The sequence below is a fragment of the Trachurus japonicus genome, chromosome 7 (genome assembly GCF_045865225.1).
Source record: "Trachurus japonicus isolate A0001 chromosome 7, Traja_1.0".
NCBI classification, from domain to species: Eukaryota; Metazoa; Chordata; class Actinopteri; order Carangiformes; family Carangidae; genus Trachurus; species Trachurus japonicus.
The window spans coordinates 23,293,997-23,319,652 of record NC_140913.1 but is presented as its reverse complement, the minus strand read 5'-3'; the positions used below and the strand labels follow the sequence as shown (position 1 = coordinate 23,319,652).

Here is a 25,656-nt window from a genome sequence, read left to right as displayed (position 1 = left end):
TGTGTGGATCTCTGAGACTGTCGATTGGGAATACTCGACAGTAAACCATGAATGGCTGCACATCACTGCAAGGCATGTTTTGTTTTGTCAGTTTTTAGCATAATGTTTCTCCTCAAATCTATGAACCTGTGTGTATTTCTTACAATGATAATTTTCATATAAAAATCTTCTAAGTTTTGTTTTGAAATCAAATTGAGGAGCTGCATGCATGTTACATCAGCAATATGGAGAACTCCGTGCATTTATTTTGGTGACCGTTTCCCTACTTTCGGTGCCATCTGGTGTATCTCCCGGTAGCTTGACGTAGCTCATCCCTCCAGTAGGAGCGCCTGTATCGGCCTCTTAAAGAAGCAGCTCCCCTACTGTCCTGCCCCCTCAATATTACATTTATGATAACTTGTCAATTAAGTTTGCATTTATTTCCCTGCAGCAACCGACAGAGTAACATCCCAGCACCAAAGTCAGAAAATAGAAACTTAATGAATGAATCATTTTGATGCAAATTGGGAACTGGATGTGACTGATTGCTTCTGATCACCTGTGACAGGATTATGTGTCTCTTTGTTATACTCACTGCTTCAATCCACTTTCAAACACAAAAGCAGAGAGGACGAGAGGAGAGTCGGTCGATGTTTTATTCTGAAGACTACAAAGCTCAAAACAATAAGTATTCAACCAACTGGGAGTTGTGTGAGAAATGATCAAATTGCAGGAATTATTAATGACAAAAGTTAGAATATCCGTTCACATTTGGAGATCAATTCAAAGAAGACACGTTCTGCTTAATCATGGCAATACAAAGAAGAAAAAAAAAAAGCACAAGCTACAATGATAGACATCTGTGATCTTTTCTTTTTTGGCAAAATCCACATCCCTCTTAAAAAAACACAACATCTCGTTTAGCTCTGACACACAAATCATTAGGCTGTACTTCAGCTGTTTCAAGTAACCGAGAGGAATGTTACATGTTATTCACTGAGGTGACACATACACACACACACATACGCACACACACACACAAGTTGCATATGAGCAATGAAGAGCTTTTTGTTGACAATGCATACAGCAAACATTAAAAAAAAGAGAGAAATGACAACAAATATATACATCCCTGAAATAAACAGCAAAATCAAACTAAATGGAAATAAACCATGACATTCTCTGTGCTAAGAATTATATGGGCATAGTGCTAAGGTTTCTATTCTTCACACCGTCATCAGTCCGTCTGGCTCATTTTACTGTACCAATCGTTCACACTCAAATTCCACAAATTTAAATTCATCATATCATTATCTCTCTCATGTTGTTTCTCACAGTCTCCCATACAAACATTTATTAATTCATTATTCTATGAGAATATAGAATTTCTCAATAAATCTGATGGCTTACAAATTTCAGTACAGTCGTGTCTGGCGAAAGATAATACTAAGGTGTTCATAGTCGTTTGATCATGGGCAGATACCTGCAGCTACATACATAGTTACTACTGTGATTTCTTTTAAAAGAGCAAATGTCCTTCGGGAGCTTGGTCCAATAGTCGAGAGGTTTTTTTTTTTTCCTATATTCACAACCAATTCATATGTACAGCACAAATATTAATCTGCGGTCACAGCTCCGACAGTGTTTTTTAGCTTTTTCCTTCACAGCCCCGCCGCAGTAACCACACAGTGGAATCAATTTGACATCAACTACAAACCATCTTTACAATCAAAGGCTTGGGTAAGAAGACAAGGTAAAAACATCACGTCGTGTTTAAAACTCGTAGTCCTTTTCGGCCATGTCGATCGCCCAGGCAAACTTCTCCCTCTGGGTTTTGTTGTAGATCTTCTCGATGCCGACGTCCCATTTCTTGCACCTTGATGGGAGGGGGAAAGAGAGTAGTTAGTTAGGGGCTAAAAATGACTGAGCTCACCCACTGGTCACATCTGGGAAATTCCATGCAGGCTAGACGGTGAGTCAGATGTCAGTAGAAAATCTAAAAACTATTCAGCCGTACTGTTGTAATGTAATGTTGTAGGGATCTGATTAGTGATCATTGTTTGTTAACTGCTTTTTATATTGAACTGGGGGGAAGATACAACACATCATGTATTGTAACTGTGATTCAGTCTCATGACAAGGTCGTGGTATTACAGTAACCTCTATCACAATTTACATTTAGACCTGTCACTGCAGGAAAGGCACAGGTCAACTAGTTTATTTCATTAACAATGGTTCACCTCTGTCAGAGTGTCTCAGTAGTAACACGGCACGATGCTGAGCCTGTTTGCAATAATACCACAGCCTCAAATTAGCTCACCTAAATGGAATGCACTCCCTATAAAGATTATTGATTACAACTGTGCTCTTCCTGTTATGACACGCCAAAATGTCTGCAGTGAGGAAGGTCTATTGTGTTTCTCAGTTCTGGATAGAACAGAGCATTGTTAATATTATTAGTAAAAAATCTGTGCTTTTTCTTTTGTAAGTCAAAATGTGTGTCTGCAGTGGAAGAGCCTCGTAGTGGGAAGTCTGAACCTGGCTGAGCAGAGTGAAATAAACTACAGCTTTATTCTGGTATTTTGCATAAAAAAACAAAAACAAAACATGAGTCCCATGTGATAAGGTACATTTTCAGATTATTTTCCTTCTGATTTTGGTTTGAATACTAGATTACAGTCAGGGTAACACATAATAAGTACATATTATTAAGCATTAGTTAAGCATTAATAAATACTGAATTCTTCATTTATAACGCATGACTACTCATGTAGTCATGCGTTATAAATGATGACTATGTAGTTTATAAATACAGTTAGTGCTTATCAATGATGAGTAAAACATTTTTAACTGTGTTTACAAACTACATACTAATGAGTATTCATGTGTTATAAATGATGAATTCAATATTTAATACTTATCTAATGCTAATAGTATGTGTCTTATTATAAAGTGTTATCTACAGTCAGGAATGAAGACACAGTAGGAAATTGATAAAAGAAGTTTACAACAAGACGCCAACTCCTGTTCAGATCGGATTGATAAAAAATAGTTTATATTTTAAAGGGACAACGAGGAATTTTGGAAAAGCGAAGTGTTTCCACACTACATTTATGAGCCTCCGCACTGTAAAATTATTTGACGCAAGACAGACTCATGTTTTCATTCATCAAGAATTAAAGTCAGAGGTTGGAAGACGATCACATACCGTCGTAGTTCCCACCATTAACGGAGATTCAGCTGTGTTATTCTCATGACTCGCCACGAAGGAAACGCTGGTCGGCTCGACCAGCGTTTCCGCCACCACTAATAATAACAAAATAACGATAGAGGCAGAACGATATATTTATCGAAAATGGGCCCATTAACAAGTGTGGGTAGCGGAGATTCATCCACATTAACGTGAAACTTTTTTATAACCGAATAGAAACTCCTCGTTGTCCCTTTAAAATATAAATAAATATAATCTCATTAGTAGACACTACATGGCAGAAATGAGATACACTAATCATAAGCCACCATAGCAGCTAGTTATAAGCTCACAAACTAAATGGAAAAATAGACAACGGGCAAAAGTTGTAGCTGTTTTGATTTTCATCAATTTGACAGAAACACACATCAGTGCAGCGATCGAGCCGACTTAACTCAGTGTATTCATCTCTGCTACACGTATTCACAAACATCCAACATACAGTGTAGACCAGGTTCCCATGCACCACCCTGTTAGGGGGGACCCCGTCCTTTACGCCTTACAACCAGGCAGAAACACGGAGCATTCCTGTATCCATTGTGCTTGAGGAGGCTCTCCATAAATAGCTGTGGGCCATGGGTTAGGGAGGGTGACCGCCGCTCTCCGTCTGTGAGGCCTGGCCCTCCGTTCAGCCACAGACAGCTCCTCATTGACTTCCCACATGGAGGAAGGAGTGCTGTTTGGGGACGCTCCCTGGCTTTTAGAAACAAACCCCATTGTTCCTCGCACTCACACGCTTTTCTTCCTCTTATTTTCCTTCTGCAGCCGTTAGCTTTTTTGCTTCTGCTGCTCCTTTTCCTACAATGCAAGAGCATTTCCTGCCTTTCTGTCACCAAGGTAGATATGCACCACCCCCCCCCTCCCCCCCCCACACGCCCACCCACTCACTCAGAGAAAGCTGGCCTATTAAACAGTAGGTGGTTTGCTCGTTTAATGTCACCGTTTTTTTTGTTTTTTTTTTACTGTAATGACATCTGTAATCAAATTAAAGCTGGTGGTTAATAAGCAAAAGTAAAAAAAAAACATCTGCTGGATCATAAACGTACCATGCCACAGAGATTCGTGGATCCAAGTAGTTGAGCTTGGAGGTGCCCAGAGCGATCTGCTTGTTCTCCTCCCTGTCTGTGGCCTGCACCTGGAGCTTCATCAGCTGCTCCTCTATCCTCTGGACGGCTTTACGCTTCACCTCCACAGTCCTACGAGGAGAAGCCACAGGCAGACAGAGAAAGGATGGACACTGATGAGAACAGACTGAATAACTTGCAGAGGTGGCAAGTAACAAAGTACAAATACTTCGTTACTGTACTTAAGTAGATTTTTCAGGTATCTGTACTTTACTTGAATATTTATTTTTCTGACGACTTTTTACTTTTACTCCCTACATTTATACGCAAAAATATGTACTTTATTCTCCTTACATTCTAAAAACAGGCTCGTTACTTCTTTTTTTTTTGACACGACGTAAAAGCACCGGTAAAAGACGTGACGAACTAGAGAGGGAAAGAGGGAGAACAAGAGGGAGGAGGGAGGGGGGCTGTACAATCAGCGCGATATAGCGCATTTACCGTTTACGAGCGCAACCTGTCCATGTGCCCGTTTCTGTGTGCGCGCGTGTGTGTGTGTGTGTGCGCGTGCGTACGTACGTGTGTGTGTACGTGCAGTGAGACCGCATGCGAGAGAGACGGCAGGTGGACTGACTGGCAGAGATGAGAGGTGGTGAAACGCTGTTTAAAAATTATTATTATTATTATTTTGTGAGAGTCTGTGGTGGCCCAAACGTTGGGAAACACTGCCTCTGGTCAGTTCAATCTTGATAATTCTGTCTGAACTTTTTTTGTTTAACAAAATTATCAAAGGATGTAGGTTTCATTAACGGCAAAAATTCATTTTTACTTTTTACTTTTACTTTGAAAGTACATTTCAGAGCCTGTACTTTCTTACTTTTACTTGAGTAAAGGAGTTGAATCAGTACTTCTCCTTTTACCAGAGTATTTTTTTACACATGTATCTGTACTTCTACTTAAGTACAGAATATGAGTACTTTGGCCACCTCTGATAACTTGTGGTCTTACATCCCCACTGGGGTGTAGAAGTAAGAAACAGTCTCTGCCAGTGGTTAGCAGTGTTAAGGCGTTCTTACTTTTTGCTCTTGTCATCATGGGAAGCCTTGTGATCAGCCTTGGCGGCCTTCAGCTGCTTCCTGGCCACTGACAGTTGATTCTGTTTCTCGTCAATCTGCAAACACAACAAACACACGCAGGGTGAAGAGGAGAATCTTTGCCCTGTAGACAGCGGTCACAGCGCACATCTTTGTCAGCAAAACTTCCTTAAAGGCGTCAATGCTTGTGGTGGGACAGCAGGACTGAACAAAGGGGTGCCAGGTGTGTTTACCTTGGTCTGGAGGTTTTGCATGGACTTCTCAAATGTTTTGGGTGGAGCTCTCTGGTGGTTACAGAGGATGGCTACGGCCCGGTTGGCTCGATTGTAGGACAGGATCTTTGCTGGGATGCTGTCATCAGCTGGACACCAAACAATAACACAAGTTAGGAGAAGTTTAAAATGACTGAGATTTGAAATTGCCGACCAATTCTTGTATATATTATGTGGTGCTCGTGTATTTAAAGGCACAATAAGGTTTTTCATGTATATTTGCACATTGAGAGTCTATTCAGAAGAGGTTTATTGGAGCCTAGCTTCTGCATTTTCATAAATTGTCCTATAATCAGTGTCCTCCAACTTGTAGACTCCACTATTCTTTAATTTATAAACGGGCCCATTTGTTTTATCAATTGAAATAAAACCTTATAAATAATGATTGTAGGCTACATTTAGAGCAATGTCTTTTTTTCCGAGCACTATCAGTCGATTAAGCAGCTATCAGCTTTTTTTCTGTGCTAAATCATTGTTATTCTACCAGCCTTTACAAATCCACTACTGGTGGACCTGTGCTACACACTGACCTGTTCTTCATATACAGTACTGATACAAAATCTTCCAAATTGTAGTTGAGTGTGAAGGCCGTCTGTAGTCCCCAGTATTGATTCACTTTGGCCCCTGCACCTCTTCCCCATGAGACTCTGAACTAAGACTACTAACTAACATTCCTGGTTTGCACTTCATTTATTTCATTTGTGCTGGAGCTGGAGCACACCAAGTCTTATTTAGATGCTGTTCTGCTTTATTATTTGTCCCTGTCAGGTATGTTTTGTTGTACACGAGTTTATGTTCCATGTTGAATATTTTATTAGGAGGCCCTTTGTGCTGCTCTGTCCTCATCAGAATAAGCAGACGTTAAACTCCAAAGAGATTCTGGTGTCACGGCGTCTTCATTGCTAACAAATGCAAAACAGAAGCCACTGGTTAGGCTACATGTTACACATATTAAATGTTCATTTCCTGAACATTTAATGACCAAATATTCTCCCCCAGTCTTCTACTGACATTGAAGGGTGGTACTTCAAAAGACAATGTACAACATCATGCACCATACAATCAATTTTTGCTCATAGGAAGAACTTTTTCCAGAGTGAAAGGGGCAAATTGAGTCAAATCTTATCACCATTTAGTTATAAAAAAAACAAATCTCACTATTTTTTATTTTATTTTTTATTACCTTTTATATTTTAGTTTTTGTTGTGCTCCACATTTGTAGTAAATTGTGAAATATTACAAAGAATGATTACTGATTACTGATTTTCTTCTTGCACTAAAATCAACGCTGCCAATTTGTTTTTGTATATAATTATGTACATCACATTTTATTTTATTTGCTATTGCTATTTTATTATGTATAGTTTGTTCTTTATATTTTACTATTTTATTATGTATAGTTTATATTCTTATTCTTTATATTCTTATACTATATGTTTGTTATCGTCACTGTGTGTCTGTGTAATGCTGCTGCTGCACTGTCATTTCCCAGATTGGGATCAATAAAGTATATCTATCTATCTATCTATCTATCTATCTATCTATCTATCTATCTATCTATCTATCTATCTATCTATCTATCTATCTATCTATCTATCTATCTATCTATCTAAAGTGAGCTGCTTCCTATTGCAAGTGTCCGAGGCTGCTGTCACTTACGGCAGGTGAGTTCCTTGAGCTGCTGCTGCAGGGTGATGGAGGCGTTGTAGGTACGAAACACCTTGGCCGTCAGTCCGTCCATGAGCTCCTGCAGGTGTTTGTTCAGAATGGAAGTCTGCAGGACACACAGGGAGATGGTGTGAAACACAGAGGAAAGACAACAGAGTTTGGAAAAGATGAAGACCAAAGAGCAACAGAAAGAAATGATGACGATTATTTTCCAAAGTGTTTTTCCATCATGGTGATACTGTAAAATCTGAAACTGCATTAATTTAGAACATAAGAAAGAATAAAAAGGGCAGTAAAACAAACAAACAAACAACCAGATGGTCCTCCGCTGTTAACAGTTGACCATCTATACAAATTAGTGTGTATCAACAATAATGATACAAACTAGGGATGTCACAATTACTTGTTTTCACAATTAATCGCGGTATTAAACGCCACAATTATTTAATCGTAAAGATTCCTAAATACCGTCACTTCCCAAAAAAGATGATGTTGGAACCATATCGGCAGATGTGCACCAAAATAAAGGTAAATGCACAGATACTGGTCCATTTAACTAACCTAACATTGAATTGGTAGGAATTTAAATGTTAGCGTGTCATTTTTAATTAAAAAAAAGCAAAACAAAACAAAAAATGATTAAAATAAACATAAACATTTGGTACAGATGACAGTTTATGACCTGAATATTTCAAACACTTCCCCTGGGGATTAAGAATTGGTCATATATTACTAGATACTTGAAATATTTTGTGTAAACAGTGAGTAATGTAGTTATATTTTGACTATATTTGATTTTACACATTCATAGTGTTGTGAAATTAATTAATGCAGAATAATCGTGATAATCGTAACACCGTGATTATTTCTCTGACAATAATCGTACCAAGAACATGTATAATCGTGACATCCCTAATACAAACTATAATAAGTGTTTAAAAGCAGAGAAGAAAAATGCATTATCAATAGGGGGCCTCCATGTAGTCTCAAACAAATGTTGCTTAGCTGTTAGGATATCCTTTCTAATGGAGGGCTTGATAACATCTGTCTATCCGTTGAGTGCTGCTTGGTCTTGGAAGTTTTTCTCCATAACAGTAAAATGCATTTTTTAACATTAAGCAAACTGAGGTTCATGAAAGCATGTTCAGTTTAACTATACTGCATTTAAGCCTTCCTGGATATATGGAGATAACGAACCAGAGAGAGTCAAATTCATTTGTAATAATAAATTATGTGTTCAATTCTAATCACTAGGATTATTGATTGACATGATTCACTTAGAGGCGGATGTTTATGTGTGCTTGCTTCTTACATTCAGTCTGTCAAAGAGGTCGTCCTCTGGCTGCTTGTTCTCCAGAAACAACTGAAGATTTTTGAACACCTGTTAAAAAAATCCAAAATACATTTACTGAGCGTAAAACCACTAACATTCAACACTTCATTCAGTTCCCTGTGTTTGCGTCATATCACATTTCCACCACATGGGGGCGCTGTATTATTTCTATTTGTATACACTACGCACACAGAGGAAGTGTGGCAAACACAGTGGATAGTGCAAATCTGTGTTAAGGACTTTCTCAAGCGCACATATCTGGTGTGTGCATGTGTGTGTGTGTGTGTCTGTGTGTATATATGTGTGTGCCTGTTGTGTGCGAGTACACTCCTGAAATGGCAGGAAACAGACCACCCTCCGAGGCAGACCAGGCGGAAAGGTTTTAGTGCCTGATCACCTGTCTGTGCAAACATCCTACTCAGCTCAGCAGCTTCTTATCTCATTAACACTAAATCCACATAAATGTCAAACGCACGCCCAGCACCACCCTCATAAAAGCAGGAATCACACTTTAGTCTATCCTCCTCTCTTCTCTCCCACCACCGTCTCACCCTCTTCTCCACAGGGATCTTGTTGTAGTAGCGGATGGAGTCTTTTCCCAGGAAGTCAAACTCCACCACATACTCCTGCTCGTCCATCTTGGGGTACAGTTTGATATGCTCCACCCGGAGCGAGCAGCAGCCGACCGTGTCCGCTGTCTCGCCTTCCTCTTTTTCATTACCCGCCCTCAGTGCCAGCTACAAGAGAAGAGTGTTCAAACCAGAAGTCTAGACAGGCCATCTGCCACTTCAGAGTCAACAATACAAGAATACAGAAAGTTATTGGAAGGTATAAACAGGGTTCCTACACATTTTAAATTTCCAAATTCCATACTTTTTCCAGACCCTAATTTCCGGACTTCCACTGCAAAAAACTCAAAATCTTACCAAGAATATTTGTCTTATTTCTAGTCAAAATGTCATTTCTAGTCAAAACAAATCTCATTATACTTAAAATAAGACTCATCACATAAAAAGTAGCTTGTTTTACTTCTTTCAAGCAGATTTTCACTTGAAATAAGTAGAAAAATCTGATAGTGGAGCAAGTTTTTTCTTTCTTATTACAAGCACAAAAATCTTGCTTTCACTGGCAGATTTTTCTACTTATTTCAAGTGAAAATTAGTTTGAAACAAGTGAAAATGATCTAAAAACAAGATAATTTTTAGGTGATGAGTCTTATTTTAAGTGGAAAGAGATTAGTTTTGACTTGGAAATTAGACATTTTGACAAGAAATAAGACAAATATTCTTGGAAAGATTTTGAGTTTTTGCAGTGTCTCAGTAAAAAAATTCAAATAATTTGTGACATTTGAGCCAATAGATGTGTTTCATGCTAATAAATTATGCAATTAATTTGTTTTCATTATTCTGAATTAGTATGCCACTATGTAACCAAATAATTTCCAGGAGATTGTAGCTAGGTAGCCTACTGTACAATAGCGCATACAAAATGTGAATAAGACTGAATAAGTATTAAGATAAATATATTTCCATACAATAGTTTCCATTTTCCATACTTTTCAAGACCTGGAAATGTATAAAATCTAATTCCATATTATTCCATACTTTCCATACTTGCGTAGGAACCCTGGATAAAGGACTCGATAGAAGTCGGAGGATACGTGATCTATGCAAAGACGGCCAGATTGGTGATGAGTTCCATGTTTTGTTTGAATGCAAGGACAAATAATAAATAAATACTATGTTCGTCGCCCATCTATGTTTAAACTAATTTTGTTATTACAGTCTGACAAAACAAAAGTTATTTATAAGCTAGGTGCTTTTCTGAAACGTGTTCTCCCTCTGTTTAAGTGATAGTTGTTGCTCTGTCCTGGTCAGAGATGTATATGTACAAAGTATGTACAGCCTCCACTGCCTCTTGCTATGTCTGATTATTTGTACTGTTTTATTGTTTGTGCTCCATACCACTTGCGTGGTCGTGAGAAATAAAGTAAAGTAAAGTAAAAAAGAAACATTACATTACATTAGAGTCATTATCAAGCTATAAGGTTTCTACGTTCTGTAACAGGGGTCACCAACTATATTTGTCGAAGGGCCAGAAGTTTTCCTGACAGACCCCTCGGAGGCTGGACATTCAAATAAAATGAAATTAAATTCACATTTTGGCCTAATAATTTAGTTTTTGATATTTATTGGTTAGATATTTTAATTTTCTTATAAAACTGAAGGCATTTTTAGCCTTAGTTTGACTTTTTATTTGTGGGTGGCATGCTTATCACTGGATTCAACGGGAGGTTATGGACAAAACAATGAAAATAATCAACTTCATCAGAGGAAATTCAAGTAGCAGCACCGACTGTTCCACAAATTTATTGTGAAATCTCAAGCTACTGATGATTGATGACCTGTTTTTGATAAAGTTATGTTAAGTAAATCTCTGTTGTTTTTTCAGTTGCTTAATTAATCAGCGGAGACCACAAAGTATTTTCTTTTTGATCCTCACAATTTCGAAATTCAGTCGTGGGCCGGATTCAACCCCCAGTTGATGATCACTGCTCTATAAGCAGAGTCAACTATACCAGTGGGATGAAGGGAGCTCTTTACCGTTCACTGAGATAAAAAAAAAAACTACCTGGGCTGTAAAATTTAAAAATGTCACATCACCTTAAAGGGATAGTAGCATTTTTTTTAAGTGTGGTTGTATGATCTACAAATAGCCCCTAAGTACTTTAATTGCAGTAGAAGACTCTCTGCACTCCTCCCGTTAGCAACGCCAGCCCATAATAGCCCTGCCCAGAGATTTACAACATACAGTGTTGTGAATGGACCCAAAGAAACGGCCTATTTTCACGGCCTAAAAGAGGTTTTACCTGAAAAAAAATACACAGTTCCATTGTTCGCTATAATATAATTTTTTCCAGCCCTTCAAAGTTCAGGAAAAACACAGTTTTTATTTGGACCTAACCAACTCACGTATCCCTCCGCCCAGGGTTAGCGCCCGCCGATCAGCAGTTGGTTAGGTCCAAATAAAAACTGTGTTTTTCCTGCACCTTGAGGGGCTGGAAAAAATTATATTGTATTTTTTTTTTCAGGTAAAACCTCTTTTAGGCCGTGAAAATAGGCCGTTTCTTTGGGTCCATTCACAACACTGTATGTTGTAAATCTCTGGGCAGGGCTATTATGGGCTGGCGTTGCTAACAGGAGGAGTGCAGAGAGTCTTCTACTGCAATTAAAGTACTTAGGGGCTATTTGTAGATCATACAACCCCACTTTACTGTAAAAAAAAATGCTACTATCCCTTTAATCTAATGGTAGATTTCTCCACCCACTGCTTTTTTCAGACACAGCAAATAGTCAAAAATATTGGTGGTTGTAGATTAATTGCAGCTTCACTGTACTCTTCTTCTCACCTTGTCAATGAAGTACAGTGCCACAGCTCTCTGCCTGATCCTCATCTCTTTGGATTTCCAGTCGTCTCTATACTGGTTTCGGAGGCGATCGACACACTTCTTCAACCGTCGGGCAGTCTCATATTTCTGCCAGTCCTTCTCCCCCTGTAGAAACATATACAAATAACAGCTCGTTTTGTTTTGCTATCAATCTATGTGTTAGGTTAAAAACAAAACTGAGATTGGAGATTCTTGAGAGTCTTGACTCCACAGCTACCTTGATCCTGGAGCTGGGATTCAACATGATGTACTTGATGGAGCCCTGGATGTTCTCAGTCCAAGAAGCCAACCAGGTCACCTTGTTATCGTGGCGAACCTCCTTCCACTTGGTCCCCTGGGGAGGTTTCGGGTGCTTGGAGTCCCTTACATTAAAGGAGGCAGATTTTAATAGATGAGAAATGTATCGACAGCATTTCCCTCCTTTGTTTAGCGCAGAATTTTCCGCAGCTTAGACCATTTCTGTGTGTGTGTGTGTGTGTGTGTTGTTGACGCTGCGTTTCTACCTGTGTGTTGATAATGCTGCATTCCTCATTGGAACCATAAGCTACAGTTATCGCAGACCATTAAAGGGATAGTAGCATTGTTTTAAAGTGGGGTTGTATGATCTACAAATAGCCCCTAAGTACTTTAATTGCAGTAGAAGACTCTCTGCACTCCTCCCGTTAGCAACGCCAGCCCATAATAGCCCTGCCCAGAGATTTACATCATACATTGTTGTGAATGGACCCAAAGAAACGGCCTATTTTCACGGCCTAAAAGAGGTTTTACCTGAAAAAAAAATGCACAGTTCCATTGTTCGCTATAATATAATTTTTTCCAGCCCTTCAAAGTGCAGGAAAAACACAGTTTTTATTTGGACCTAACCAACTGCTGATCGGCGGGCGCTAACCCTGGGTGGAGGGATACGTGAGTTGGTTAGGTCCAAATAAAAACTACGTTTTTCCTGCACTTTGAAGGGCTGGAAAAAATTATATCATAGCGAACAATGGAACTGTGTATTTTTTTTTTAGGCCACGAAAATAGGCCGTTTCTTTGGGTCCATTCACAACACTGTATGTTGTAAATCTCTGGGCAGGGCTATTATGGGCTGGCGTTGCTAACGGGAGGAGTGCAGAGAGTCTTCTACTGCAATTAAAGTACTTAGGGGCTGTTTGTAGATCATACAACCCCACTTTAAAAAAAAAATGCTACTATCCCTTTAACCCAGCTGTGATTAATTTTTATCTTTCTGTGTGGAGTTTGCATGTTCTCCCCGTGTCTGCGTGGGTTTCCTCCGGGTGCTCCGGTTTCCCCCACCACTAAAAACATGTCGGCTAGGTTAATCCTCCAGTCAGTGCCCCTGACCAAAGGCACTGGCTCATAATCTGGAGTTGGTCCCCGGGCGCTGCACCGCGGCTGCCCACTGCTCCTCAGGGATGGGTTAAATGCAGAGAAAGAATTTCACTGTACTAGCTGTATATGTGACTAATAAAGTACCTTTACCTTTACCTTTACCTTTATTTCAAACACTACAGCTATGTGACAATGGAGTACGGAGAAATGCTACTGTAAAACAACCCCCACTGTGACCGGTATGTGGGGGTTAACATGTCCTCTCTGACTAGTGTTATTGTTTGCACACGCACCACAGGGACAGGAAAACCACCTTTGACACAGTGCCAGCGTGCGTGCCAGTGATACATCTGATCTGCCATAGTGTAGTATATATGCCACACGCAGCAGCACGTACAGTCTTTTGCCATCCCCAACAAATTATCCTTTCCATAAACGCTCTTGTGCACACATACTGCCCTGAAGACATGAGATAAAAAACAAAAACTATACTACCCTCTATAAATAAATCCCGCAATTACAACACGACAGTTAGAAGACGCAAGAAAAGATAAGTGGACAGAAAAGAAAAAGACGCTTAACAGGGAGATAACAGTGAAAACTGAGCTTCCACAAGCATCACAAGCTCACATATTCACACCTTGCCCTTGACATTCACAGACCTGCCCCCCATACCAGTGTTGTTTCATATTACCTTACCTATGATGGTTTTACAGATTCTAACCTTTAAGTCAGTCATATTTTTACCATTGTAAACTTTGGAGACCCCCCCCCCCCCCCCCATGAAAAATAAAATAAAATAAGGAACATCATAACTTCTTTTACATTACAGACTTTATTATATTTCAGCAATTTAATAACAGCATGGAACAAACAATCAGGAGAACCTGTGTATGATCACAACATATTTCTTCAGAACTTGTACTTTTAAAAACATAATTGTGTTTTCTCATTTGTTCCATGCTGTTTTTTTGTGTTTGTAGCCTATTTATTTTATTAATTCAATCACTCAGCTCATACCCGCTACAGATGATGACATTCCCTGCATAACTTTATAGGATGATCAGTAGTTTTATTCTTTTTTTTGCTGCTAGCTTAGCGTAACCAAAAATACTATTATCAGTAGTATTTGTTGTGACTGATATTGCCCTGCTGTATATTATGTATTTAATGTTTTAAAACTGTTGATATTCAATCATCTATTCATATAGGTCTATAATTTATTTGTTTATCTATTTAAATACATGAATAAATGTTTAATGTGGCCCTTCAATTTAGTTGATTTTGTCACATATATGAATTAAATGCTTAGCCTACTCATTTATTTAACATTTTAATTACATTAAAATTATTAAACCCCTTAAAATCAAGAGGGCTTCGCGACCCCCCCTGGATCTTTGGTGCCCCCCTTGGGGGGTCGGACCCCCCAGGTTGGGAACCACTGCTTTAAGTAATATCAAGCATCTGTTTCTTCAAAGATTTTGTGTATGGACAATCCAATCAAATAATCATCAGTCATAGCAGTGAAGCTGGTGATAACGGTGGTCACGAGTAGGGATGTCACGATTATACATTTTCTTGGTGCGATTATTGTCAGAGAAATGATCACGGTACTACGATTATCACGATTATTATGCACTAATTAATTTCACAACACTATGAATGTGTTAAATCAAATATAGTCAAAATATAATTACATTACTCATTGTTTATACAAAATATATTTCAAGTATCTATTAATATATGACCAATTCTTAATCCCCAGTGGAAGTGTTTTAAATATTCAGGTCATAAATTGTCATCTATACCAAATGTTTGTGTTTATTTTAAAATCGTTTTTTGTCTTGTTTTGCTTCTTTTTTTTTTTTTTTATTAAAAATGACACGCTAACATTTAAATTCCTACCAATTAAATGTTGCGTTAGTTAAATGGACCAGTATCTGAGCATTTACCTTTATTTTTGCGCCACATCTGCCGATACGGTTCCAACATCAAATTTTTGTGAAAGTAACGGTATTTAGGAATCTTTACGATTAATTAATTGTGGAGTTTAATACCGCGATTAATTGTGAAAACAAGTAATCGTGAGATTACCCACTTGCTACAGTTGATGATGATATCCTGAGGTCTGATGCGGCGTTTCAGCATGCCCATCTTCGGATGGTCGCCCCGTCCTCGGAAGAGTCCCGGCGGCTCGATGCGGAAGTTCCCGATCCTCTCCTTGTGGTTGTCCATGATGCAGAAACCGTACTCCTGCAGGAGCCGCTCATTTTCCTCTTTGATTTTCTGGCAAAGTGTATAAAGATATGAAAGAACAGTGAGAGATGTGATGGTGCTTTCAGGGCTGGGGGAGTGTGCATGAATGCAGGTGTGCACTGCAGGTGTGCTATAAAGAGTGCTATTGTGAACCTACCAACCCACTATTTTTAAGATCTAATGCATTAAAATGTTCGGATATTGTGTTCCTAAAGACAATGGAAATAATTTTTCGAGTAAAGAACAGCAGCCTTCCAGCTTGTATCCTTCAGTTATTTAAATTAAGAAAAGGAAACTATAATTTAAGAGGGTTATTGATTTTTGAAATGTGTAAAGTGAGAACTAATATAAAATACAAATGTGTTTCAGTCTTAGGAGTTAAAATGTGGAATAAGCTCAGTGATGAGTTGAAGACATGTAGTTCTTTGTTGAGTTTTAAGAAAGCCTTGAAATGTAAAATAATGAAAAATTATAAAATACAGTAATGATTACTTTCATCTTATTATTTTGGACTGTTGACATTCTAGGTAATTTAATTTCATAGAGTGTAAAGGAGAGGTAAATATAAGCCTTTTTTTTGTGTGTGTGTGAGTATGGTTGCAATTGTGTATAATATGTTTTGGCTAAACTGTTCACACAAAATGGTTGATATTGATGTTGGTGTTGTATGACTGAAATAAACAAAGTTCAATTCAATTCAAAAATTCAATTCAGGTGTACCTGCTTCTCCTCTTTCGACATCTGTTTCCTGGCTTCCGATTGGGCCTTGAAGAACTCACTCATCTCGCTGAATTTGCACTTGTTCAAGTCGGTGATCTTTGACTTCTCCTCTGATGTCATTTCCTAAAACACAAGAGAAGATATGTGAAGTATGCAGCCTCATCTGAATGCTCGGCTTTGACACCGTCTGTGCAGCATCGTGGCTCGTGTGTTTAAACCGACACACTCCTCACCTTCCTCCAGTCCTTGAAGAAGTTCTTCCTAAAGATGTCCTTAGTGGTGTACTCGTGATCCAACATCTTAGCAAAAAACGTTGCTACTTCCTCAGCAGGAGGACTGAGTTTCATAGACTTACCTACAAATACAAATACAGATACACAACATTATACTGCAGTTTTGACCAAATACAATTTAAAAAAATACATTACAACTTCAGGGTTCCTACAGCTTAAGCCAAGTTAAATTTAAGACTTTTTTAAAGCCACTTGAAATGAAATTTAAGACCGACTTCATGATAAACACAAATGCAGAAAAAAGAAGAAAAAAAACACCATATCAACTACATTACACAGGGTTAGGGACAATTGTACCCACTTTCCTATGTGATCCAAGGTAAAGTGACTGCTACATGAACATTGGATTGTGTCTCTTTCCAGCTGTCCTTTCAAAATAAATGCATAAAAAGTCTGAAAAAAACAAAACAACACTGACTCGGGAGCTGGTGGCGGCCGCCACTAACTTCTCTATGTCAGAATGTTACTAATTGCCTTCATGTGCTATGGTAATTATGGTAAATACCAAAAGACGACATGAAAAGTGCACATGAACACCCTCTCATATGGTATTTTCCACTGGGCAACTCGTAGAATTTTTGCCGAGATGAAAATAACCTCTGACCTTTTCAACATGGCGGCGAGCAACGCAAGATTCATTAATGGTAGGCAAGGCAGATTTAGAAAACAGTTAGCAGCTATTCACTTTATGTATGTGTGCATGTACAGTAAAAAAAAAAAAACGCTTTTAAAAAGCCAAATAGCCAGTGCTAAATCTCCATGAATATTAATATTTACCGTTTGGGTTTTGATAATTCATCTTCTTGCTGTAAGAGATGAACTAGACAATCCAAGATTGTTTTACCCCATAGATATATACACGTAGATGCTGCACGTGTCATATATCTATGGTTTTACCCAAGTAACAAGTCTGAATCTGTGTGTCCACCATCTTTATTTTCTCTGTACAACAACAAAAGTACATGAACACAACACACTGGTAAATACCAGTTCACCAGTGGAAAATACCATCTGTACCATAGCACATGAAGGCAACCATAAAATACCACTTACCATGTGTTAACATTTGTAAGACTTTTGAAAAATTGATTTAAGACATTTTAATGCCAATTAAGGCCTTGTTTTTAGATGAATGAATTCAATGCATTTTAAGACTTTTTAAGGATCCGTAAGAACCCTGAACTTGTTCACACAGACAGACTTACCATCGTAAAAAAATCGGACTTTGTCAGGCAAGGGTTCATACGGAGGAGCAAACACCGGACCCTTGTGTTCGAGGAAGCGCCACTTGGAGCCATCGGTGGATCTTTCCTCCTCCCACCTGAACGACAGAATAGAAACCAGTGAGAGGACAGAAAAACATGGCATCCACTTCTCAGTAGCTGTTTATAACGGTTCTCGGTGTGTAATTTCCTGAATAAAAAGAACAATTTGACCTCGAACTGATCTTACCATTTCCACTTCTCCTCTTCTTCCTTTTTGCCTTTCTTTCCTTCTGTTACCTTTTTGTCTTTTGTCTTCTTTTTGGGCTTGATGTCCTAAAAAAAAAACAAGTGGAGAGAACAGAATAAATCTGGAGAACATAAAAGAGCTAATGACCCAGCCTGAAGAATACGACAACATATTCATCAAAGTAATGTACAAAAACAAAATGAACCTCGTCCTCCTCCTCATCTTCTTCGTACTCGTGTTTCCTCTTCTTTGCCTTTTTGTCATGTTCTGTCTTTACTTTTTTGGGCTTGTATTCATATCTGTAAACAGCAATTTGATAATCAGAATGAATCTCATGACACAGAACTATAGACAACTAATTATTAAATGTAACTAGGGCTGGGCGATATGGCGATATTAGATGGTGAAGGATTAGAGCGTGTAGACGATCTGCCAAAGTGCAGAGATCGTCGGATCGTCTGGGGCTCATTCTATAAACTGCAGTTCTATGCTGCAAAGCGCAAACAAAGGACATTTGCAAAGTTTACTAAAAGAGATAACAACAGTTACTTTATTTGACCCTTTTCAATCAGCTATTTAGTGTTTTGATATACTTAAAATCCTGTTAAAATGACTGTGTTGAATAAAACAAACAGTAATGTCTTCAATATTTTACTTTCATGTTTATTGAAAGCTACCTTTTATGTTGCAAGAGTCCACTTTATGAGAGTGTTGTTGTTTACCTTTCACTATGTTTACGTTGTTTGCACATGTTGGCAAAACTGCAGCTATTTAGATTAAAATCTGTTCAGAAAGGTTCTTCGGCCTAAATTGTCTATTTTTCCTTTTTTCGATTTAAGATCGTGATGAAATCGAAATCATGACTTCATTTTTAAAAATCGTGATATGATATTTTTGCCGTATCGCCCACCCCTCTAAATGTAACTATGGTCATTGGGATTATTTTGGACGATACCCACTCTTCATCGTCGTACTCTCGTTTGGTGGACTTGTGGTGTGGAGAGGGGTAGAAGCCGTTGTCTTCTTCAGGCTCGCTCTTTATGGCCGCTGGGTTGGTGTCTCTAAGTCACACATCGAGGATATTGAATTGCATATTAGTGAAGCAATATCCCGTTCATCATAACTAAGCAACAGCTCGGCCTGCAGTTAATTTTTCACAAAATGATTTATGACTCGTCGCGCTGCTTTATAATTACTTTCATTTCACATCAGACACACAACACAGTGATGCTGTTTACCTTACATATCCATTTTCCTTCTCCTTTTTAGGCTTGTCTGCCTGGGATGATTTGATCTGTGAGAGACAAGGAAAAATATATTACATTTTCCCATCTGTGGATAATTAAAAATACAATTCAACAATGCTTTAACTATAACTTATGGTTAGAGTTAATGGAAGGATGGAATAACCATCTGTACACTTATTATTAGTTTTATGTTGTGTTTTCCCATGAGTGCAATTTCTGGAAGACATTGGGATACATCAATAAACTCAAGAGTTACATCAAAACCACAAAATAATTATTATCATGAGGGAAACCAAGCTTTTATGTTAATGTAAAACAATATTTATACTACAATGATGACAAAACATAGCTGATATTTTTACTTCAGGCCTCTACAGTCTTTCATGAAAGACGGAAGGAAGAGTATGAACAGACCTTCTCTTCTCTCCTCCTCTCCTTGTCCTTGTCTTTCTCTTTGTGTTTTTCCCTGTGCTTGTCTGAGCCGCCGTCGCTGTGCTTCAGCTTCTCTTTGTCTTTGTCTCTGTGTTTCTTCTCAGAGTGCTCCTTATGTTCACTGGAAACACAGAAGCCCAGAGGTCAGAGGTCAAGTGCAAAAAGGTCAGACGAGCTCTAGATGCTGTACATGGGACACAAAAGCTGTCATCGACAAAGCGGCAGCCGCCAGCAATTTCAATTTAACTGTTTTGGACAAACAATGACAGCGCCACAGACGGCTGCCAACATTGGATGGCCAAAGTCGTGACTCTGCTAATATACTGCAGGCCACAAGTATTTTAACCAGACAACAAGAAACCATAGCAAATGCTGGTTCGAATTACAAATGTGCTGCAGATGGCATTCATAAAGGCACATTTAAGCTGATTTAACATGACAGAAATCTAATAGTTTCAATTAAATAAGCACTGCAGTACCCTGGCTCTGTGATTCTTTCATGTCTGCTGAAAAACTTTGACTTAAAACTTGACTTTTTTTTGTCTGTATCAAAATGCACAAACTTTGTCAAAACCTCAAGAATACATAATGGGTAAAAATTAGGGACTGTCTGTGAGAAGTGCATGTTCACAGGTAGGGAGAGTGGGGTAAGATGAGCCAGTGGGTAAGTTGACCCACCCCTTGTTTCTAGGAAACTATAGGAAAAAATTAGCATGTGACCAAATATTAGGGAGGCAGGCATCATTTCATGGAGTCTGTGAAGATTAGAACCACGTGAGTAAAGTGGTTTAACATTTATCACCAAAAAAATCATTTTTCACTCTCGAGAGTGAATTTTGTCGATCATAAGTTTTATGAGAACTGTGTTTAGACTAAAAGAGATGATTGTAAATTAGTTTTATACATGGGTTGTGGTATCTATGAGCTACAACATGAGGTAGTAAACCTAGCATGAAACTGCACCATTTTAGCTGTGAGAGCAATAAACCCAAGCTAAGGTAGCTGTGGGGTAAGTTGATCCACCCATCCTATACACTTAATGAATGTATTCTGGCTGTATATGTCCAAATGATTAAATCAAGATTCTGTATGTTTGTGATTACAGTAAGTATGTTCCTATAAACAGGAAAAGTTGTTTATAGTGAGGCCAAACTTTACTTTCAATGAAAAATATCTGAGATTCTTCCCAAGATGCGATGTAATTGCAAAACTCCCCAAATCTCAGTGAGTTGGTGGCTCAGCAGGAAGTCCCTGCAGTTTGTGTTCACCTGTAACCTGGACAGATGAAATATTAAGTAAAGGGGGAGGTAGGAGATGGATGGAAGGAAAGAAGGGGGGGTTGATCAATTTACCCCACTCCTATGGTCAATTTACCCCATTCATGGGGTAAGTTCAGTCACAAGACCACTTTTTTTTGAACATGCTATATTTTAAAAACAGTTATATTTACACTCATTCTGTTCATTTGTAGGGATGCAAAACATCCTGAAATATATGCAGATGTGTTAGTTAGCAACAAAACTATAATTGTCTTGATGTAGTGATCCTGAATACAAAAAGTGGCTCAACTTACCCCACTCTCCCCTAAAACTGAAAAAAGATAATTTCAGGGCCTGTATTCAGGTCCTAGTAGAGTAGTGTAGTAACATGTGTAAAAAAAAGAAAAAAAAGAAATGTATCCGGTATATCCTACCTGTTGCTGTGCTTCAGTTTCTCTCGCTCCTTGTCTTTCTTGTGATCTTTGTGTCTGTGTTCCTTGTCTTTGTGCTTGTCTTTATGTTTGTGAGAGTCTGTGACACAAAGGAGAAATCAACTTGTTTAGCAGCATAAAACTCAAGAAAGAATATTTTTGCCAATTGTGTACAGTAATCAGGCCTAAAGATTTAGACATGCTTTGCATTTATTTGAATAGTAAATGTTTTCACATAAAGAGTTAACTCCAGTCCATGCTGTTAGTTACACAGCCCGAAGCAGTGATGCATTTATCTGTCAGTTGCACATGTGTTATTTTTGTTAGTGTGCCTTAATTTTGTTTGAGGATTACATTTTAATGTAGGTGTCAATTTGTGATGGCTTACAGAACTACAGCAGCTCATTGAAAAAGTATTTGGTAAAACAACTCAATTCAAATGTAACAGAGGATGATCTCCTTTGCTTTAGTTGACTACGTTTTTAGTATCACTGGTGTCTTAGAAATCAGGCTGCCAAGTATTTTATTACCGTAGGTCATATTTAAGGACATTAAGGAATTACATTACCTACAGTAGATAAAAGGTTTCGTTTCTGTGGGGGGAAATGATTATAAATTATGATGAACTAGGCTATATAATTCTGTTTAAAGGGCTAGACAGGTTGCTATATTTGCCTTGGATATAATGTTATATTCTCTATTATTATAATGTTCTAATGTGCTCTAATAGTTACATTGACAACATTTGAGAAGCAAAACAATTTCTCAAATAAATATTTTTGCAGTAACAAACCCACACTGTTCAGACTAACAATATGAAGGTAGACCTGGCCTGGCTTGATCATCACCTCGTGGCCCCCTGTTGTCATGGCAGTTTAATAACGGCGTTATCGGCTATTATGACATGTTAGAATAACACACATCCCACCTATAAAACCTGCGGGGTGCTTTAATTTTCTTTCCATTAAATGTGGGGGCAAATTAAACCTTAAAGGGAAAAAAAGCGCTCTTAACTTTGTATTAGTAATGAGTAAAAAAAAAAGGATGATCTGCTTCAGGCATATGCTTTTAATCATGTAGTAAGTGCAACTTTCTTTTCTGTGACTTAAAGTTTCAGACTCATGTGTGAGGATTCCCTGTTGGCGGTGCAGATAAATGTTTCTCGCACAGAAATGGAGGCAGGAGAGCAGCCGGTGGAGAGATAGAGAGGGCCGGGGAGAGGCGATAAGCTCCCCGCTCTCGCCTCCATATCACGGCAGACAGTCGGCTCGCTGCTCGGCGCCCTGACCGCTGCTACATGCTGAAAAAGAAAATGGCGCAGAGACTAAGTCCTCAGCCCCAATTCTGCCACTTTCGGCTCCAAAATTCACAGTAAATGCACGCACACATCACCGAAGTAGAGCATGCAAAATAAACACGATGCCAGGCCCTGTGGGAATAGCTCATCAGGTTTAAAAAGCGAGGCTCGCAAGTGCAGGTTTCAGACCCTCTTTTTGAACAATAGCCGCAAGAGAGTGGAGGAGAAGGGACTTAGTCTCTGGGACGCCATTTCTGTCCTTTTTAACAACTAACACTAGACACAGCATGATTTCGACTGGAAAACAGAGTCGGTGTGAGTAGAAATGCTGATGAGAGGACCTACCGCTTCCTTTAGATCCCGAATTGACCTGGAAATTGTGAAAAAGGATGATTTTAATATTTCAATTTTGAAAATGCCGGTAGCTCGATCGGGTTATTCAAGTTTCAAGTGGCATACATACATACAGAGGTAGGGTAATAAACCCTGGATGGAAATAGCGTTTCATTTACCGCAACAACATGCAAATAGTCCACACACTTGCAAAGTTTTCAGGTAAATGACAAAGAGAGGAGCGTTAACTTGTAACCATTATTTCATATCAAGACGATTCATAGGCTACTTGACAATTATGTCAGTTGTTGTTGCAGAAGGAATTCAAAGTAACTGGACAGGAGAGAAAAAATGATGATTATTTGGAGGTGAAGCTACCTGGGAGCCTCCGTGGCCGTGCTCTCCGCTCATGGTCCAGTTGTATGTGTGTGTAAAGCAGGTGAAGTTATCACAGTGGACAGCTGTTGAGGATGCGAGGCTCGGGGAAACCTCACTGACACTGGAATGGAGTCCCAGTGTTGACTCACTGCGCATGCGCATAACCCAACCTGAGCACAGGAGATACTCACTGTCTGTCTGCATGCTTGGTATATATAATATAAATATTATTAGCTACTACACAGCACCAGCATGGACACTTTACATGTTCATATCTCACTTACTATTTGCATTTCATTATTACACCCGTATGCAGCCATTTCCCTGACATTAAAAGTTGGCATTGAAAATAAAATTTGGCATTGTAATAAAAGTTGTATTGACACTAAAATTGTAAAAATTGTAAAAATGTATTGAAACTAAAATGTCGGAACACAGGCATAAAGAATACAATATTTGATTTGGATTAAAAATATATATATTATCATGTAGTTTTCAATGTCAGTCTTCAGATTTCTTCTTCATGTCTTCATCTTTTTCAGTGTGTTTTTTAATTTTTTATTTTTTTATTTGCACAATTAACAAAAGAAGAAAAAAACAGCATAAAAACAGCAAACCAGTTGTGCAGGTGAGATTAAAGAAACCCAGATGGGTTTATAAGAGAAATCTCACCTCATAAAAACAAAAAATAAGAGACCACAATAATAAACAAAACAAGCAAAACATAAAAAGTATAAAATAAGAAATTTCCCCCCCAGTCTCACTGGTTTTCAGTTTCAAATTTTTTTTTTTCTGTTTCACTGTTCTTTTTTTCAATGCCAAGTTACTGTCAGGGTTTTGCCGTGGAGGGGAGGGTCTGAGGGGAGGGGCTAGGGACGCATAGAAGAAATCTGAAGACTGACATTGAAAACTACATGATAATATATTTTTAAAAATTAATCCAAATTAAATATTGTATTTTTTATGCCTGTGTTCCAACATTTTACAATGCCGATACTTGTTTCAGTGTCAATATAACTTTTATTACAATGCCAATTTTTAATGTCAGGGAAATGGCTGCATACACCCGTAGCTTACACGTGTTTCTGCTGTGGGTGTAACACATGGACACACAAAGACTGGGCCCATCAATTCCCATGCTATGCAACTGTAGTGGTAGTAATTGGCTTATAGTGCCAGATTTAAAACGTACACATTACTCTAATTACATTTTATTTATTTCACATGTGGTTCATGGAAGTCTTTATATGAGAAATAGGTTACACACCATAAATCACCTCACAACCCCTCAGTCTGTATTCTTCTTATGACTATGGACTGTAGCTATGGGTGTTTAATGTATGAATGAAGGTATCACTACATCCCCAGCCTGAGTGAGATGTGCTTTAGTTGTTTTGAGTCACATCACATCTCCTAGAGCTCTCTGACTCTAAAAGAAACGTGAATATCCCATCCACACAGGTTCTCTTGTCTCCTTGTTATTTCCAAATAATTTCTTGATATAAAGAGAAAAACACACACAAAAAAACATGTAGTATGGTACTACTTCCTGTATAAATAAAATGCTTAGAACGTTTATATGTGTTGCCTTCCAAATGAATTTCCATGACAGATTCTGCTCCATTAACACTTAAATGAATATTTATTAATCATCTGTTATTGGAAATTTAATTATTCATTTATGCAAAACATGTAGACATGTCACATCTTCCATCTGTAAACCCACATGCTAAAAAGTTCTGCTAAATTAGCATAATATATTTATTGAAATTTGCAGACCTGAAAAAAAAAAGCACTTCTGAAATCAAAAAAATACATTTGCACTTCACTGTGTTTCATAATGATTTGTTTTTAGTGCAGACTATCTGTATTCACCCGATTATAGATGCACATCTCATTTTAGTGTAAACTTAATAAATGGTAGCCTAATAAATCCCAGTGATCAGTTTAAGAACACCTCAATACTATGTTTGCAAGCTGGGCTCAATCTCTATATCAATACAGTAGCAGCAAGTTGTGTTCACTTAAAACAAGGATTTGTCAACTGCTACCCCCCTTTAGCTGCCAAAATTAATTTTTTTTGTATGACATTTCTGCGGGAATGTTTTCTGTGAGTAT

The 25,656-nt window shown here is 38.3% G+C and overlaps 1 protein-coding gene across 1 annotated transcript; it reads right to left on the bottom strand.

Moving 5' to 3' along the window:
* Window positions 1-1,503: 1,503 nt before the first annotated feature.
* On the bottom strand, window positions 1,504-23,668 carry top1b (DNA topoisomerase Ib). Its single transcript, XM_085782206.1, has 21 exons — window positions 23,539-23,668; window positions 23,173-23,197; window positions 21,534-21,630; window positions 19,823-19,961; window positions 19,400-19,455; window positions 19,121-19,222; window positions 18,367-18,460; window positions 18,162-18,247; window positions 17,915-18,030; window positions 16,650-16,771; window positions 16,417-16,539; window positions 15,539-15,726; window positions 12,326-12,470; window positions 12,070-12,213; window positions 9,212-9,397; window positions 8,640-8,708; window positions 7,319-7,433; window positions 5,621-5,748; window positions 5,370-5,464; window positions 4,276-4,425; window positions 1,504-1,855 (listed from the first exon to the last, which is right to left on the bottom strand). The coding sequence occupies exons 1-21, from the start codon at window positions 23,569-23,571 to the stop codon at window positions 1,753-1,755; spliced, it is 2,316 nt and encodes a 771-aa protein (XP_085638332.1). The 5' UTR covers window positions 23,572-23,668; the 3' UTR covers window positions 1,504-1,752.
* Window positions 23,669-25,656: the final 1,988 nt, after the last annotated feature.